The 13,998-nt window shown below is 43.1% G+C and overlaps 1 protein-coding gene across 1 annotated transcript in view; it reads left to right on the forward strand.

Moving 5' to 3' along the window:
- Positions 1–2,922: 2,922 nt before the first annotated feature.
- Positions 2,923–13,998, forward strand: part of LOC137299993 (integrin alpha-8-like) — a 90,746-nt gene continuing 79,670 nt past the window's right edge. Inside the window, exons 1-2 of the mRNA XM_067969054.1 lie at positions 2,923–3,163; positions 9,184–9,314. Of these exons, the coding sequence (XP_067825155.1) occupies positions 2,982–3,163; positions 9,184–9,314 (313 nt within the window). The 5' untranslated portion in view covers positions 2,923–2,981. The remainder of the gene's footprint in view (positions 3,164–9,183; positions 9,315–13,998) is intronic.

A 13,998-nucleotide genomic window follows, 5' to 3' on the forward strand; every position in this document is an offset into this window, starting at 1 on the left:
AAACCAGCAGCCCACTCCACTTGCTCCCTCACTCACTGTATTGCTGGTTCCTCTTTCAGGTTTTTTTTTATAATTACCTCTTCCTTCCTCTGCTCCTTTTCTTTGTTCTTTCCTCGCTATTTCTGTTTCTTTTTACAGGGACTGCTTTGTGGTCCCAGTTCAGAGAACTGTTCTCTGTTCTTAGTTCAATTCTGAGAACAGATGGGACACCCCAGGGAACGTATCATCAGGCAATCCAGACTGGGACCTCAATCCAGCATTTCGGGACATCATGGGAAGTAACACAGGACTGAAGAAACAATTAAAATAGTCTCTAAGTTCATCTTCTGATAGCTTGGTGAATAAAGGCATCACTCACTGTGACAATAAGACATACAAACCAGATGATCCCTGTTTCAATTCCTGGTCTGCGCTGAGTTAGCTGATCTCAGCCAGCATTTGGACTAATACAGTTGTGTGCAGGACCCTTGGACAAGAGGAAAGAAGGCCCCAGAGATCTTGGTTCCTGACAGCTATCCAGTGTCCCTTCCTAGATAGGCCATGTGTATGAATACTGGATGAGGATGACATTGTGCTTGGCAGTGAAGCTCCGCTTGGCTTTCCGATATTCACGGCCTAGTCTTCTATGTGAAGAATGGCCATTTGGATGGGGTGCAAGAGGTCTGTTAGTAACTGAGGAACCCCCAACTCAACAGGAGTCAGCACCGTCAGGAGAGGAGTGAAGAGCATTGGGATTAGGCGAAAGAATGTTTAACTGAAATAGGTTCTGAAGTTCTTCAGGGATTTGAGTGCAGCAGTTATTTTAATCAATTATTCTGCCTGCCGTGACTCTCTCCATTGTTCCTGAATTCTGTACTGCTATTTTAGATGCAATAAAACAGCAGATTGATTCAGCTCTTCATTTATAATTCTATATTTAGTGTGACTAAATGCAAATGTCAAATTTGGGTATTTTAAAAATTAAGAACTTACAGGTGATTTATTCTGTGGCTTTTCTTAGTTTAAATAAGTTATGCTAAACTTTTCTAAATCACTGGTTAGGCCTCAGCTGGAGTCTTGTGTCCAATGCTGGGCACCACACTTGAGGAAGGGTGTCAAGGCCTTGGAGAGGGTCAGAGGAGATTTACTTCAATGGTACCAGGGATGAGGGACTTCAGTTATGTGGAGAGACTGGAGAAGCTGTGGTTGTTCTCCTTAGAGCCAAGCAGGTTTAGGGGAGATTTAATGGAGGTGTTCAAAATGATGAGTTTTGATGGAGTAGTTAAGGAGAAACTGTTTCTTCTGGCAGGAGGATCGGTAACCAGACAACACAGGTTTAAGATAATTGGCAAAAGAACCAGAGGGGAGACGAGGGAAAAAAAAATTTATGCTGTGAGTTGTTATGATCTGGAATGAACTGTCTTAAAGGTTGGTGGAAGCAGATTCAATAGTAACTTTCAAAAGGGAATTGGATATATACTTGAAAAGGAAAAATTTGCAGGACTATGGGGAAAGAGCAGGGGAGTGGGACTAATTGGATAGCTCTTTCAAAGAACCAGTACAGACTCAATGGGCTGAATGGCCTCCTTCTGTGCTGTCAAATTTTGTTTGATAATACCCCCGTGAAGTGCTTTGGGACGTTTTGCTACGTAAAAGGTGCTTTATAAATGCAAGTTGTTGTTGCTGTGTTGCTGTGTGGTTCTGTGATTCTATTATTCCAGGAAATGCAACCATCAACAACTTCCCCTTTACACTACACCAATCTCACCTTCCATCAGCGATCATTATTGTCTCTCTGAGTGAGCCTGATAGTGCCAAATTATGGATAGTTTTCTACCTTCAACTCAAATCTCTTTGGAACGATGTCAAATCACTTGTGATTCTTGACAGTGATCAGAGAGAGGCGACGTTTACCTCACCTTTCTGAGGTAGAATCAAACCCAGGTGGAACAAGTGAAGGAGCAAGGTTGCAACAGGGAGGTATTGCTGCAGTTATATAAGGTATTGGTGAGACCGCACCTGGAATACTGCATACAGTTTTGGTCTCCATACTTAAGAAAAGACATACTTGCTCTCGAGGCAGTTCAAAGAAGGTTCACTCGGTTAATCCCGGGGATGAGGGGACGGACATATGAGGAGAGGGTGAGTAGATTGGGACTCTACTCATTGGAGTTCAGAAGAATGAGAGGCGATCTTATTGAAACATATAAGATTGTGAAGGGGCTTGATCGGGTGGACGCGGTAAGGATGTTCCCAAGGATGAGTGAAACTAGAACTAGGGGGCATAATCTTAGAATAAGGGGCTGCTCTTTCAAAACTGAGATGAGGAGAAACTTCTTCACTCAGAGGGTAGTAGGTCTGTGGAATTTGCTGCCCCAGGAAGCTGTGGAAGCTACATCATTAAATAAATTTAAAACAGAAATAAACAGTTTCCTAGAAGTAAAGGGAATTAGGGGTTACGGGGAGCGGGCAGGAAATTGGACATGAATTTAGATTTGAGGTTAGGATCAGATCAGCCATGATCTTATTGAATGGCGGAGCAGGCTCGAGGGGCCGATTGGCCTACTCCTGCTCCTATTTCTTATGTTCTTATGTTCTTACCCACTATCACCAATTCCCCCACTGAGTAAATATATCAATAAACCCATCATGTCACTATTTTATTCAATGCATGACTGTCACTCTCATTGTATTTCAGATTTCCTTCTGGCCTTTTGCCATGATACATTGGGTACCTTTGCTCACTCACTCCACAAGTGCCTTCGAGAGGGAAAGGCTGAAATCTTTCCAAACCAGAACATTCTTCTTTTTTTTTTGCAGAGTCAAGTCACTGCATGTGCTGATAAATGTTATTACAAAGAACATGTTTAACGACAGTAATCTTGAAAACTGGAAATGCAACAAACGTAATTTCCTTTAGCATGACGAAGCGATGATCAGACACATTCGACTTAAATTTTTCTTCAGCTGGATTTGAACGTGTGATTAGGACACGAAAGAAAATGCAGGCCTGTCCTGGGGCATCTTTCCTTTGGAATTTGATGAAAATTTTGCCACTTTTTTCCTTTTTACTATTGCAACTTCATGCATTCAATTTTGAAACAGAGAGTCCAGCCATTTACTTAGGACCTGAAGGAAGCTACTTTGGATTTGCTGTTGAGTTCTACTTGCCCGATAATGGGATGTAAGTATTTTGATACAACTTTCAACTTCGCGGGTCGAAGCCAGTTCAAGAGTTCAGTAAAGTGCTGCACAAAGTCCTGGGACGTGCGTCCGCAGTCCCTGCCCTACAACACAGGGGTTAGCAGTGCCGTGAGTCTCCGAGTGAGGAGATACCCACTGGCAGGTAGTTGCTTTCCCACAAGGGAAGGAGAACCTGGGTCACCCGCAGACCTCTGAGAAGTTTACAGTAAAACTGCCTGTCCTCCTGGCATCAGATGGTGATTGAGGTAAGGGAGAAAAATACCTCAGATAGTTTCACCCTCATAAGGCAAAATATATATTTCTTACTGTAGAAGAACATCTCAGGTGCAGAAGGAGGGCACCAAGTACTAGACCTGAAGGGTTGGGTGGATCAGAACAGACGCACGGTTGAAGAGTCAGGTTTTTCAGAAGGCTTTTAAAGGGAGAGAAAGTAAAGTGGGTTTACTCCAGAAAATTTTAGAAAGCTGGAGCTTTGTGGCTGAATGGAGCAACTTGGGCTTTTTAGCCCAGGAAGGAGGGATCTGAGAAGTGTTTGTATGTATGATAGTTATGGAAAAAGAAAATCCAGAATTCTATAAATGAAATCAAATTGCAAGAATGGAACAAGGGAGCACAGGTTTAAATTAGTAAAAGATAACAAGAAATTATTTTTCACACATTTTTGACTTTGTGCGATAGTGTAAAAGAGGTGATAGCAAATCGGCAGCCCATTTTACATCGTTCCCGATTTTTATTTCCATGTAGATCAATGGGGGGACATTCGGGAATTTCTGGATGGATGAATTAAGATGGTCCAAATCGTCATCCTCATCCGTTACTATCTTATGGTCTTGTAATGATCAACCTCTGATGGTAGAATGGGGGTCAAGCAGTAATCTGGAATCAGGGAGGCAAAGACTGCAGTTGTTACATATGTACAAAGTGAGCTGGGAACAGAGTGAGGTGGGAACAGGGTGAGAATAATATTTCCCAAACAGGAATTTGGCTAGAATGGAAACTAGGAGCAGAGAGGGAAGGTGGAACAGAGTAGTTTACTGGGTATGGTAGTGTAGTGGTTATGTTACTGGACTAGTAATCCAGAGGCTTTATCTAAATAATCCAGAAAATGTGAGTTCAAATCTCATTATAACAGTTTGAGAAAAATCTAAAAATAAAAAGCTGGTTTCAGTAAAAGTGACTATGAAGCTGTTGATTGTTGTAAAAACCCATCTAGTTCACTCATGCCCTTTAGGGAAGGAGATCTGTTGTCCTAACCCAGTCTGGCCTATATGTATCTCCAGTCCTGTGGTTGACTCTTAAGTGCCCTCTGAAGATGCCTAGCAAGTCGCTCAGTTGTATCGAACAGAGGAAAGCACACCACCACCTTTTCAAGGCAACTAGCGATGGACAATAAATGCCGGCCTTGCCAGCAATGCTCACATCTTGAAAATTAATTTGTAAAATTGAAATTGTAGGTAGATAAAGACTTTAAACTTAAAACTAGATTTAACTCACATTTATGGCAGCACAGGAAGGGGTGATAATGTACGGTTCCTGCAAAATGTGGAAGTTTTGAGTATCAATGGGAATGCAGTAATAATAGGAGACTCGATAGACAGAGGGATGTACATTATCTTTTTCAGTCCAGACCAAGAGTTCCGGATGCTTTGTTACCTCTCGTGCTAGGGTAAAAGACATTTCGGAAAGATTGGAAAAGATTATGGAAGAGGAAGGAGAGCAACCAGTCATCATGGTCCACATGGGAGCCACTGATATAGAAAAGGAAAGGTTTGAAGTTTCGCAAAAGACGTTTAAGAGATTAGGAAGCAGACTTAGGAGCAGGACTCTTAGGATGGTAATCTCTGGATTACTGCCCCAACCACGTGCTAGGATAGGGAAAGATTAGTGAGGTCAATGATTGGCTAAATGGGTGGTGTCAGGAAAAGGGTTTCCATTTTTATGGGGCATTTGCACCAGTTCTGGAGAAGATGGGAGCTAGGCTGACACTCCAGTGCAGTACTGAGGGAGTGCTGCACTGTCGGAGGTGCCATCTTTTGGATTGAGATGTTAAACCTCTCAATTGGATGTAAAAGATCCCATGGCACTATTCGAAGAAGAGAAGGGAAGATGTCCTCGGTGTCCTGACCAATATTTATTCCTCAACGGATGACCTGGCTATTTATCTCATTGTTGCTGTGCACATTTCCCTATATCACAACAAAAAGTAATTCACTAACAGTAAAGCACTTTGGGACATCCTGAGGTCGTGTAAGACGCTATATAAATGCAAGTTATTTGTGTAAAATTATGAAGGAATTGGACAGATTAAATAGAAACAGACTGTTTCCAGTGGTTGAAGGATCTAGAATGAGGGGACATAGATGTAAGAATAAATCGAAGAGATTTAGGACAGAGAGCTGTGAAGTTGAAAACAATAGCAGAGTTAATGGTTGAAGCAGAGGCCATGTCAACATTTAAGAATGGGTTAGATAGATGATTGAAGGAAAAGGGATAAAAGGGTTTGAGAACAGGGTGGGCATAAGGGTTATCGATCATATGGAGGATAAGCACCAATGCGGACTGGTTGAGTCCAATGACATGTTTCTATGTTACAATTACTTATCTGTAATTGGAGAGGAGTCATGAGGTCATTTAAATTCTATTTAATTTTTTTCAACTGAGGCTTCCCCCTCTCCACCCCCAGATCATTTGCAGCTATTCCTCCTCGTGGGGATGTAATTGTGTGTAATAAACTGGTTCTGCCCAAGATATGCCTTATCTTTTTGACTCCAGTATTTTTTTCAGTAGGAGACCACTTGTAGATTTTTTTAATACAAACTAACGCATAGTTATGAGGAGACTAAAGTGAAACACAATTGTATGAGGGGTGTATATTTCTATTTTTCATCTAATCCTGAAATTACATTATGAATCTTTACTCTGTGTTTTATATATGTCTCAATTCAGAAGTTTCAGCAAGGTCTCAAAGGATTCAGTACTGAGTTACGTGAGTTATGTGTTTGCCTTTGGCTCATTGCACTTGTAATAGTTTCAAATAACTGTGTAAGAATTAACTTGCAAGCTTAACTCACTGCTAGAGCAATGAGACGGAGAAACAAAGATGTGAGCGATTGCATGGATAGAGCTGGGAGATGGAATGTAAGACAGATAAATAATAATGGGAAAACAGATTATTTAAAATACATAGAAAATAGACTTTGGGAAAAAAGGGGGAAAGTGTCAATGAAATGAAGAAGGAAAAACAGAGAAGAAATAATAAGAAATTAAGATATCATCTCCCATTGAGGTGGGAAGGAAGGATTCAGAAAAGGTCAATTTCAGGTTTTAGATCACAGAATTAGGAAGAGATGCTAAGAAAGCCAAATATATTCTCATTGGGAAAAAGAAATTAAGAGGGCAATATGATTTAAGTTTTTAGGAAAAACAATCAGCACACAAATCAGAGACTTGACAGTATTCTGAAGACATAGGGTGATTTTCCCTGGTGGTTGTGGATCGGCTGCCTGCCTGATTTTCCATCGAATTCATGGAAAGGAAGATCAGACGTGGTTTATAACAGGCAGCCGATGCAAAACCATTAGTATTCCGCCCGCGCCCAAAATGAAAATGACTCCCATGATCATAACTGAATTTAAACGAGAGGTGTTGTGTATCGGAGCAGCAATGTTGGTTGGACTCATGGTATGTTCCTCTCTCCGCTGAGCTCCTGATCCCTGTGGTGTCACTGCGGGGTGATGCCAGCTGGAGACCAGGAGGTCCCTCAAAAGAAAGGATGTAAAATAGAGGGGAGCGCCATCACCGGGTTTCTCTTGGGTACCTTCTAATGACTGGTTGAGAGCAGCATTGGTGGATGGCTGGCAACAGCTCATCTACTCAGTGTGTGGCCAGGGAAGATAAAAATGGGGAAGAAAAGACCTTGCACAATCTGGAACTGAGCCAAATTGACCAGGAAGGCCTCAAATTCGATGCCCAGCCTGGCAATGGCGACAATAAGGATCTACAATTGACCTCAATGTCCCTGAGCTAAGGAGATGCTAAGTTTGCCCATGCAAGGCAGTGATGCAATTTTGTATTGGAACAACTGTTAAGAAGATCTACGACCAGAAATTAAATTTGCAAATGGACTTTTAAACATCTGGATGTGCAAGAACCCAAGTGTGCAGAGTTGTTGTGGTGATACTGCTGCTATGGAATCTGCCCCACAATGTAAATGAGTTAGCTTCCACAGCACTGACACTCCCAGCATATCACCGAACTGCCTCAAGTAGAAATGTATCTGAAATGTAAAGTGCATATGACATTTTCTTGTCACTTAGTGTAAAATTGCTGTTAGTTCTGGACTAATAATTTGGAAAATATATTACTGACAAAACACATTGGGCCAGAAATTGCTATGAGCAGCGAACCAGCAGTGCTCAACGCTCATTAGATTTAAAGTCGCCCACTAAGTTACCGTGTTCATTTTGGCGGCAACTTCCTTGAACTATGAGTTCAAATAGCATCACCGTTCTTTCCCTGGTTGTGTGAGTGGTGAAAGGATCGCTAAGGCCCCTCAACCAATCAGCTTGAAGCAATTCACGCTGTGAAAACCAGGAAATGCAGTTCATAGATTAACCGCGCAGACTAAAAACCAGGAAGTGCCCAATAAGGTTAGTAAATGTTTTATAAAATGACACACAGAAAGCAAAATAAAAAGAGGATAAGATTAAAAGACTGAAATAAAAGAGACAGAAGGAAAAAGTAAAACAAAAATTAAAATTTTAATTAATTTTTTTTAAAATGTCCAAAAACTATTAAAATCAGGAGTAATGAGACTCCGCATTTTTAAAAGTTAATTTTTTTTTTGCCAGTCATTAAGACTTAGCACACCGTTAAAAGTTAGTTTAGACCTGATATAACTGAGCGTACCTGTTTTGCGGCGAGATTAGTTGGTTTCCAGTTGGGCAGGAGAGCAAGTTGGTGCTGGTTCATTGATTGCAGCCAGCGAGGTACCTTTAATGTGAAGCTTTCAGATCATCAACGAACCAGGAAGAGCAAGTTCCAGATTTCCGCGTTTGACTGCGCATGTGTAGTTGCCGGAACTTGCTCTTCGATTTTGCCATTAATAACAATGAGCGCTGTTAGGCTCACTGTTATTTTAAAAGCAATTTCTGGCACAATACTGTCAAACAGATTAAACACAGATTAACCGTGTCAAATATCGGGTTTATTTTCTCAACCAGATTTCTGACACTCATGGAAACCAATCATAATGTTTAGTTTCTGAATAAACTCTTGAGAAATCCACACCTGTAGAGTTACTGTTTGCCCGATACAGAGTGCACACTCACTCCACATAGGGGCTCAGCGCACTTACCTAAGTTCAGAGAGTTTACGCTTAGGTTGTCAGAGCCAAGACTTGGGGATCCCCAAGTGTGAGTCGGGGTACATGTAAGCCTCCTGCAGTTTATCCAGCCGGGCCAACCCTACCTATTAGGGTAGGTGTTGCAGAGTTTTCTGGGGACAGGTGGAAAGAATCTCAGCTCTGAGTGACTAATCTACCTCTCCAGGTTCCATCAATGTGGGCAGGTCAATCACCAACAGAGCCTTGGAGTACTGCGGACCTGCCAGGTTCATGTATCGGATTATCACAGAGGGTTGACTTGATTCCAAACTTCCATCACTAGCTGTGTCATCTTGGAGCCACTTTGACCCCAAAGAGACCTCGTTTAGTGTCAGGTTAACAGAAGTGAACGGGTAAAGCGAACATTTTGCTTATCTTGGCCATGGTCCCTTTAAGAGTCTTTTAATATAATACTGAAAAGTCGCAGATACATTGATGCAGAGAAAGCAACTTATAAAAATATAAATTTTCTAGGAGAAAAGAAATTGAAAGGTTTTCAGTCCAGTGCAAAGATACAATCAAAGTTAATAACTGAGAGCGGTTAATAACAGGAGAGAAAATGTGTAAGATATTACAACAGAAAAATGTATTTAAAATATTTTCCTGCCTGTTTGCAGTCCAGGTGTGCTTATTGGTGCCCCCAAGGCAAATACAACACAAGAAAATGTAACAGAAGGTGGAGCAGTGTTTCTCTGTCCTTGGTCGGGAAATGGAAGTGCGTGTAGTGTAATACCATTCGATACAAAGGGTAAGATATCAGTTCAATAGCTAATTCGGTTAACTCTGTAAATTGTGGAGCTTGTGCTCTCTCATATTACAATACTCTAGACCAGTGGTAGTCATCATATGACTCGAAAGGCACTTGTTACCCACCTAACTCCTTTTGATATCGATTGGATGTTTGATGCTTTTGCCGGTAGCGATGCATATAAAACGTAATCTATTGCCTGCTTGACATCCTTTGAGAACAGCAGTGGGAGAAAAATTGAAAACGTATATGTTTCTTGTATTAGTGATAAATTTAAAAGGAGTAATCTATAACCCCTTATTGTCTGTCATATATAGGCAGTTTATAGAAAATCATATACTGTATGATACAAAATGCAATTTGTTTCGAAAGATGTAATTTACTTCCTGTATTCAAAGGGTTAAGTTTACACAGTGTATTTTAAGAAGGAAACAGTTAAACTGACTGTTCACTGCTATCTCTGTTTATCCTGGAATACTGGGAACCGCAATTCTTTCTCGAACTGCAGACTAATCATCACTGAATGAGAGATAGAGGAGCAGCCAGTCCTGCTACAAACTGGGCCCTTGTTCCATCAACTTTGCATCAGAGTAACCAATGACAACCTAGACTTGATGAAATGTCCCAAAGCACTTCTCAAAGGAGCAGATCGCACCCTGAGCAAAAATAGGGAGGAAATTAGGAGAGGTGGCAGAAGACGTGAGATGTTGCGACAAATCCCACCCTTTCACCTCACAGTGCAACTTCCCATGTCGGTTTCTCGTGTCATCGGCACTTCAGTTTTAATCAGCAGTGTGTTTTAAAGTGCTGGTGTTCTGCCATTCTCAGCCCGCCCATCATTAAAGGAAATTTCCACCTAGTTGCATCTTACGGTCAGCAAGCACTCAGCTCACTGGCACTGTTTAAAGTTTGAATTAATGTGTCAGTGAACTGAGCGCCTGCCAGCTATACGTCTAGGGGCAGAAGAGCGACTGAAAAAGGGACCAAATTGGGCAGTAAGGCCTATCACTGCATTCCTACCCTGTGTGAGATTTCCCTCTCCCCATCCTGCCAGAACCCAACTGGCCACACCTTCCCCACCCACCACATGCAAATGCCAATGGGATGCAGGGCCTAGGTTCCTGGTAAATTTTCCTGCCATCCTCCCCACTTACTGCCACTGCCCTGGAGCCTGTAGGAAGGTGGTAGTGGTAGGCCCTGGGGTAGCAGCGGTAAGGCCTCGAATTCTTTGAATGGAGGGTAAGGGCCTAGTAAAGGCCTCCTCTCCCTCCAAATGGACCCCAAAGTCTCACCCTTTTAAGCCTCAGTCAAGATTTTGTACCGTCGAGGCGTGGGCTCCCCCTTGGTGGCAAGGATCCTACCTGGAGCCAACCCTGCATTACAAATGACCTCTGACCCAGGAGGTCAGAGTTATAGTGGGGTTGGTGGGGCAGACAGAAATCCTGCACTGCTGTCATCTCACTGCAAAGAGGAAATGCAGCCCTGTTACAATAACCAGCTAGTCCTACCAACTTAACACATACTTTAGGGTGATTTCCTGAACGCTGGGAAACCCTGCAAAGGTGCATGAATTCCCTCAACTGGATAACAATGCCATGTGTGATGAATAGGAGTTCCGTTCATGATGGTACGATAGAGTGTTTATTCTTTCACACCCTGAAGACGAGGAGAGCACGAGAGGGGTTGTATCAATTCATGAGCTAATTACAATGGCGAGCGTTTCTGTTTGATCCCAGGGCATCACCAGATAATGTGCAAATAAAGTCACACTCCGATTGGTGGGGACTGGGGACTTGCTTACAGGAGTGGTCTTTGATGCAGAGCATGAAGAAATATCTGGTTAAACAGTAAAACCGTAAGAGAAGATGTTATTAAAATTGTCTGGCATTGATCGACACCAATGACACAAAGGTGCAAGTGGCGCATCGACACATTGGAGGAGAAAGAAGCAGATAGCAGTGCCTGCGAAAATCTGGTCAGCTGAGAAAGACAACAGCATGTCTATTCCTGGACATGTGTCTGGACTTGCACATTCCTGCTGACATCCAGAGAGTTGCTGGTTCTGGAGAGGGTGTGTGTCGAATCTGTAAGACCAGTTGATTATTGTAGCAGTTGCTAAGCATTCAGCGAATCAACACTTCAATTCAAACTCTCAGTTTAAACAGTGCCGGTGAGCTGAAATCTCGCCAACAGTAAGAGCAGCTGCTACGGTAACCAGGTGGAAATTTCCATCACTCTTGGCTAGACTGAGGGAGGCCAAAACACTGGTAACTTATAACAGAGGTGTCCAACCTGCAATCCCACAGGCTACCCTTGAAACTCCAGCAATCCCAAGATCTGTCAGTATCATAACCTGAGATATAAATTAATACAAGCATGGATCTAAACAAAGGGGTTAAATTTCCTTCTCCGATTGTCCACTGTAACTTTGGAAACCCTGGAGAAATGGCATAAAAGGCGCTTGCTTCTCTGGGGTTTCTGCAGATCTGCCACCAAAGTTACGGCAGACAATCGCGGGAAGCCCTGTGGAAATTCAGCCCCACTTTATGTACAAACATACGAAATTGATGGGCAGGAAAAGACCAGCTGATCCATCAAGCCTGCCCCTCAAAAGGGTGGGGCTTCAATGACTTCACTGGAGAGCAGAATCAGGCGGGGTGTAAAACCAATGTTGCACCTGATCCCGTGGGTTTCCCAACTGACGGGTTCAGTTAAAATTGCCCCCATTATTGTTTTACAGGCAAACACAGTAACAACAACAATTTGCATTTATATAGCGTCTTTAACATGATAAAATGTCCCAAGGCTTCAAAGGACGTTATCAAACAAAATTTGACACTGAGCCACAAAAGAAGATATTAGGACAGGTGAAAGAGGTAGGTTTTAAGGAGCGTCTTAAAGTAGGAGATCGAGGTAGAGAGGGGGAGAGGTTTAGGGAGGGAATTCCAGAGCTTGGGGCCCAGGCAGCTGAAGGCACGGCCACCAATGGTGGAGCAGTGAAAATTGGGGATGCGCAAGAGGCAAGAATTGGAGGAGCGCAGAGATCTCGCAGGGTTTTAGAGCTGGAGGAGGTTGCAGAGATAGGGAGTAGTGAAGCCATGGTGGGATTTGAAAACAAGGATGAGAATTTTAAAATCGAGGCATTGCCAGACCAGGAGACAATGTAGATCAACGAGCACAGGGGTGATGGGTAAATGGGACAGTGCAAATTTGGATACGAGCAGCAGAGATTTGGATGTGCTCAAGTTTACGGAGGGTGCAAGGTGGGAGACCAGCCAGCAGAGCATTGGAATAGTCGAGCAGCTAATTTATGCATAGCAAAATCCCATAAATAGCAATGAGATAAATGACGAGATCATCTATTTTTGGTGGGTGTTGGTTGAATGATGAATGTTGGCCAAGACACTAGAAGAACTGTCTGCTCTTTTTGGACTACTGCCATAGGATCTTTTGCACCCACTTGAATAGGCAGACAGGTGTCTTAGTTTAAAGTCTCATCCAAAAGTCGGTCCCTGCAATAAGGCAGCACTGCACTGAAATGTCAGCCTAGATTATGGGCACTCAAGTCCTGGAGTGGGGCTTGAACACACAATTCAGAGGTGAGAGTGCTACCATTGAGCCAAGCTGACATGCCAGTGCAGTTAAGGGTTAATAAAAGTTGCATTGGCTGATACTGGAATGTGTCCTGAAAATTCTTTGGTTTTGAAGCCTATTCAGCTTGTGCAGGAGAAATGAGGTATCAATGATGAGCACTAATGTGTAGCTGGGCCCATTGGAGGGAAGATTTTATTTGGCATTGCAATTAAACCTATGTGGGTAGGATTGTAAAGCTTTGACAGGAAAAGATTGTTGATGGAGCATTTGGGCAATTAGACCGTGTCTGAGCAGGCAATTCTTGTCTCTCATGCTTGGCCTCATCATCTTTACCCTCTGCAACACCGCTAGGCCCCTTTTGAAGGGCGGAGTTGTGCAGAGCACAGCAGGCAGCTATAATCTCCAAGGCTTTAGCGGGGCTAGGCTGCAGCACTTCACCCGATCAGTCCATGCGACGGAATCGCTGCTTGAGGATGCCAAAGTGGGTCGGGCTATCACCCTGGTAGCTGCATGGGCTGCATTGTATCTCTCCTGATCTCTTGCCCTTGGTGATGCACTGGTGTTATGAGCCACAGCTGCAGACCATTTCCCTGGGGCCCCCCTGGAGTCATCGTGCCCCTTCAAATAAAGCTTGCACTGTTGCAGGCTAAAGGAATCATGGCAGCTGCCGGAGTAATGAATAATCACTTGCGGGTTCTGTTGCGGTAGCCCCAGGTCTGCTGTATATTTATTCAATGATAGCTCTTTCTATTCATTAATGGCACTACATTGAGCTATGGGCATTTTTGGCCACAAGAGTGCAGTCAGTTACATCCTGCACTTGTGAAAAACTCAATACGCAGTAGGACTGCAGGGCTCACTTTATTGTTGCTGACTGCGTTCCTTAGGAAAAGCAATAAAAAAATGTTGCCCTGCAAAACCATGGCCCCGATTTTAACTCTTCCCCGCCTGGCTGAAGTTAAAATGGAGTGGGGGACTAGCCCACTCCTTTCGCACCCCGATCTGACTACCTGTGAGTTTAAATTGCAGGCGGCAAGGACACCCGCCCCAAACCGGCGGGGTCCTCTTTAAATATGCAGGCCAGGCTCCG

Source organism: Heptranchias perlo, chromosome 30 (genome assembly GCF_035084215.1).
Source record: "Heptranchias perlo isolate sHepPer1 chromosome 30, sHepPer1.hap1, whole genome shotgun sequence".
Lineage (NCBI taxonomy): Eukaryota > Metazoa > Chordata > Chondrichthyes > Hexanchiformes > Hexanchidae > Heptranchias > Heptranchias perlo.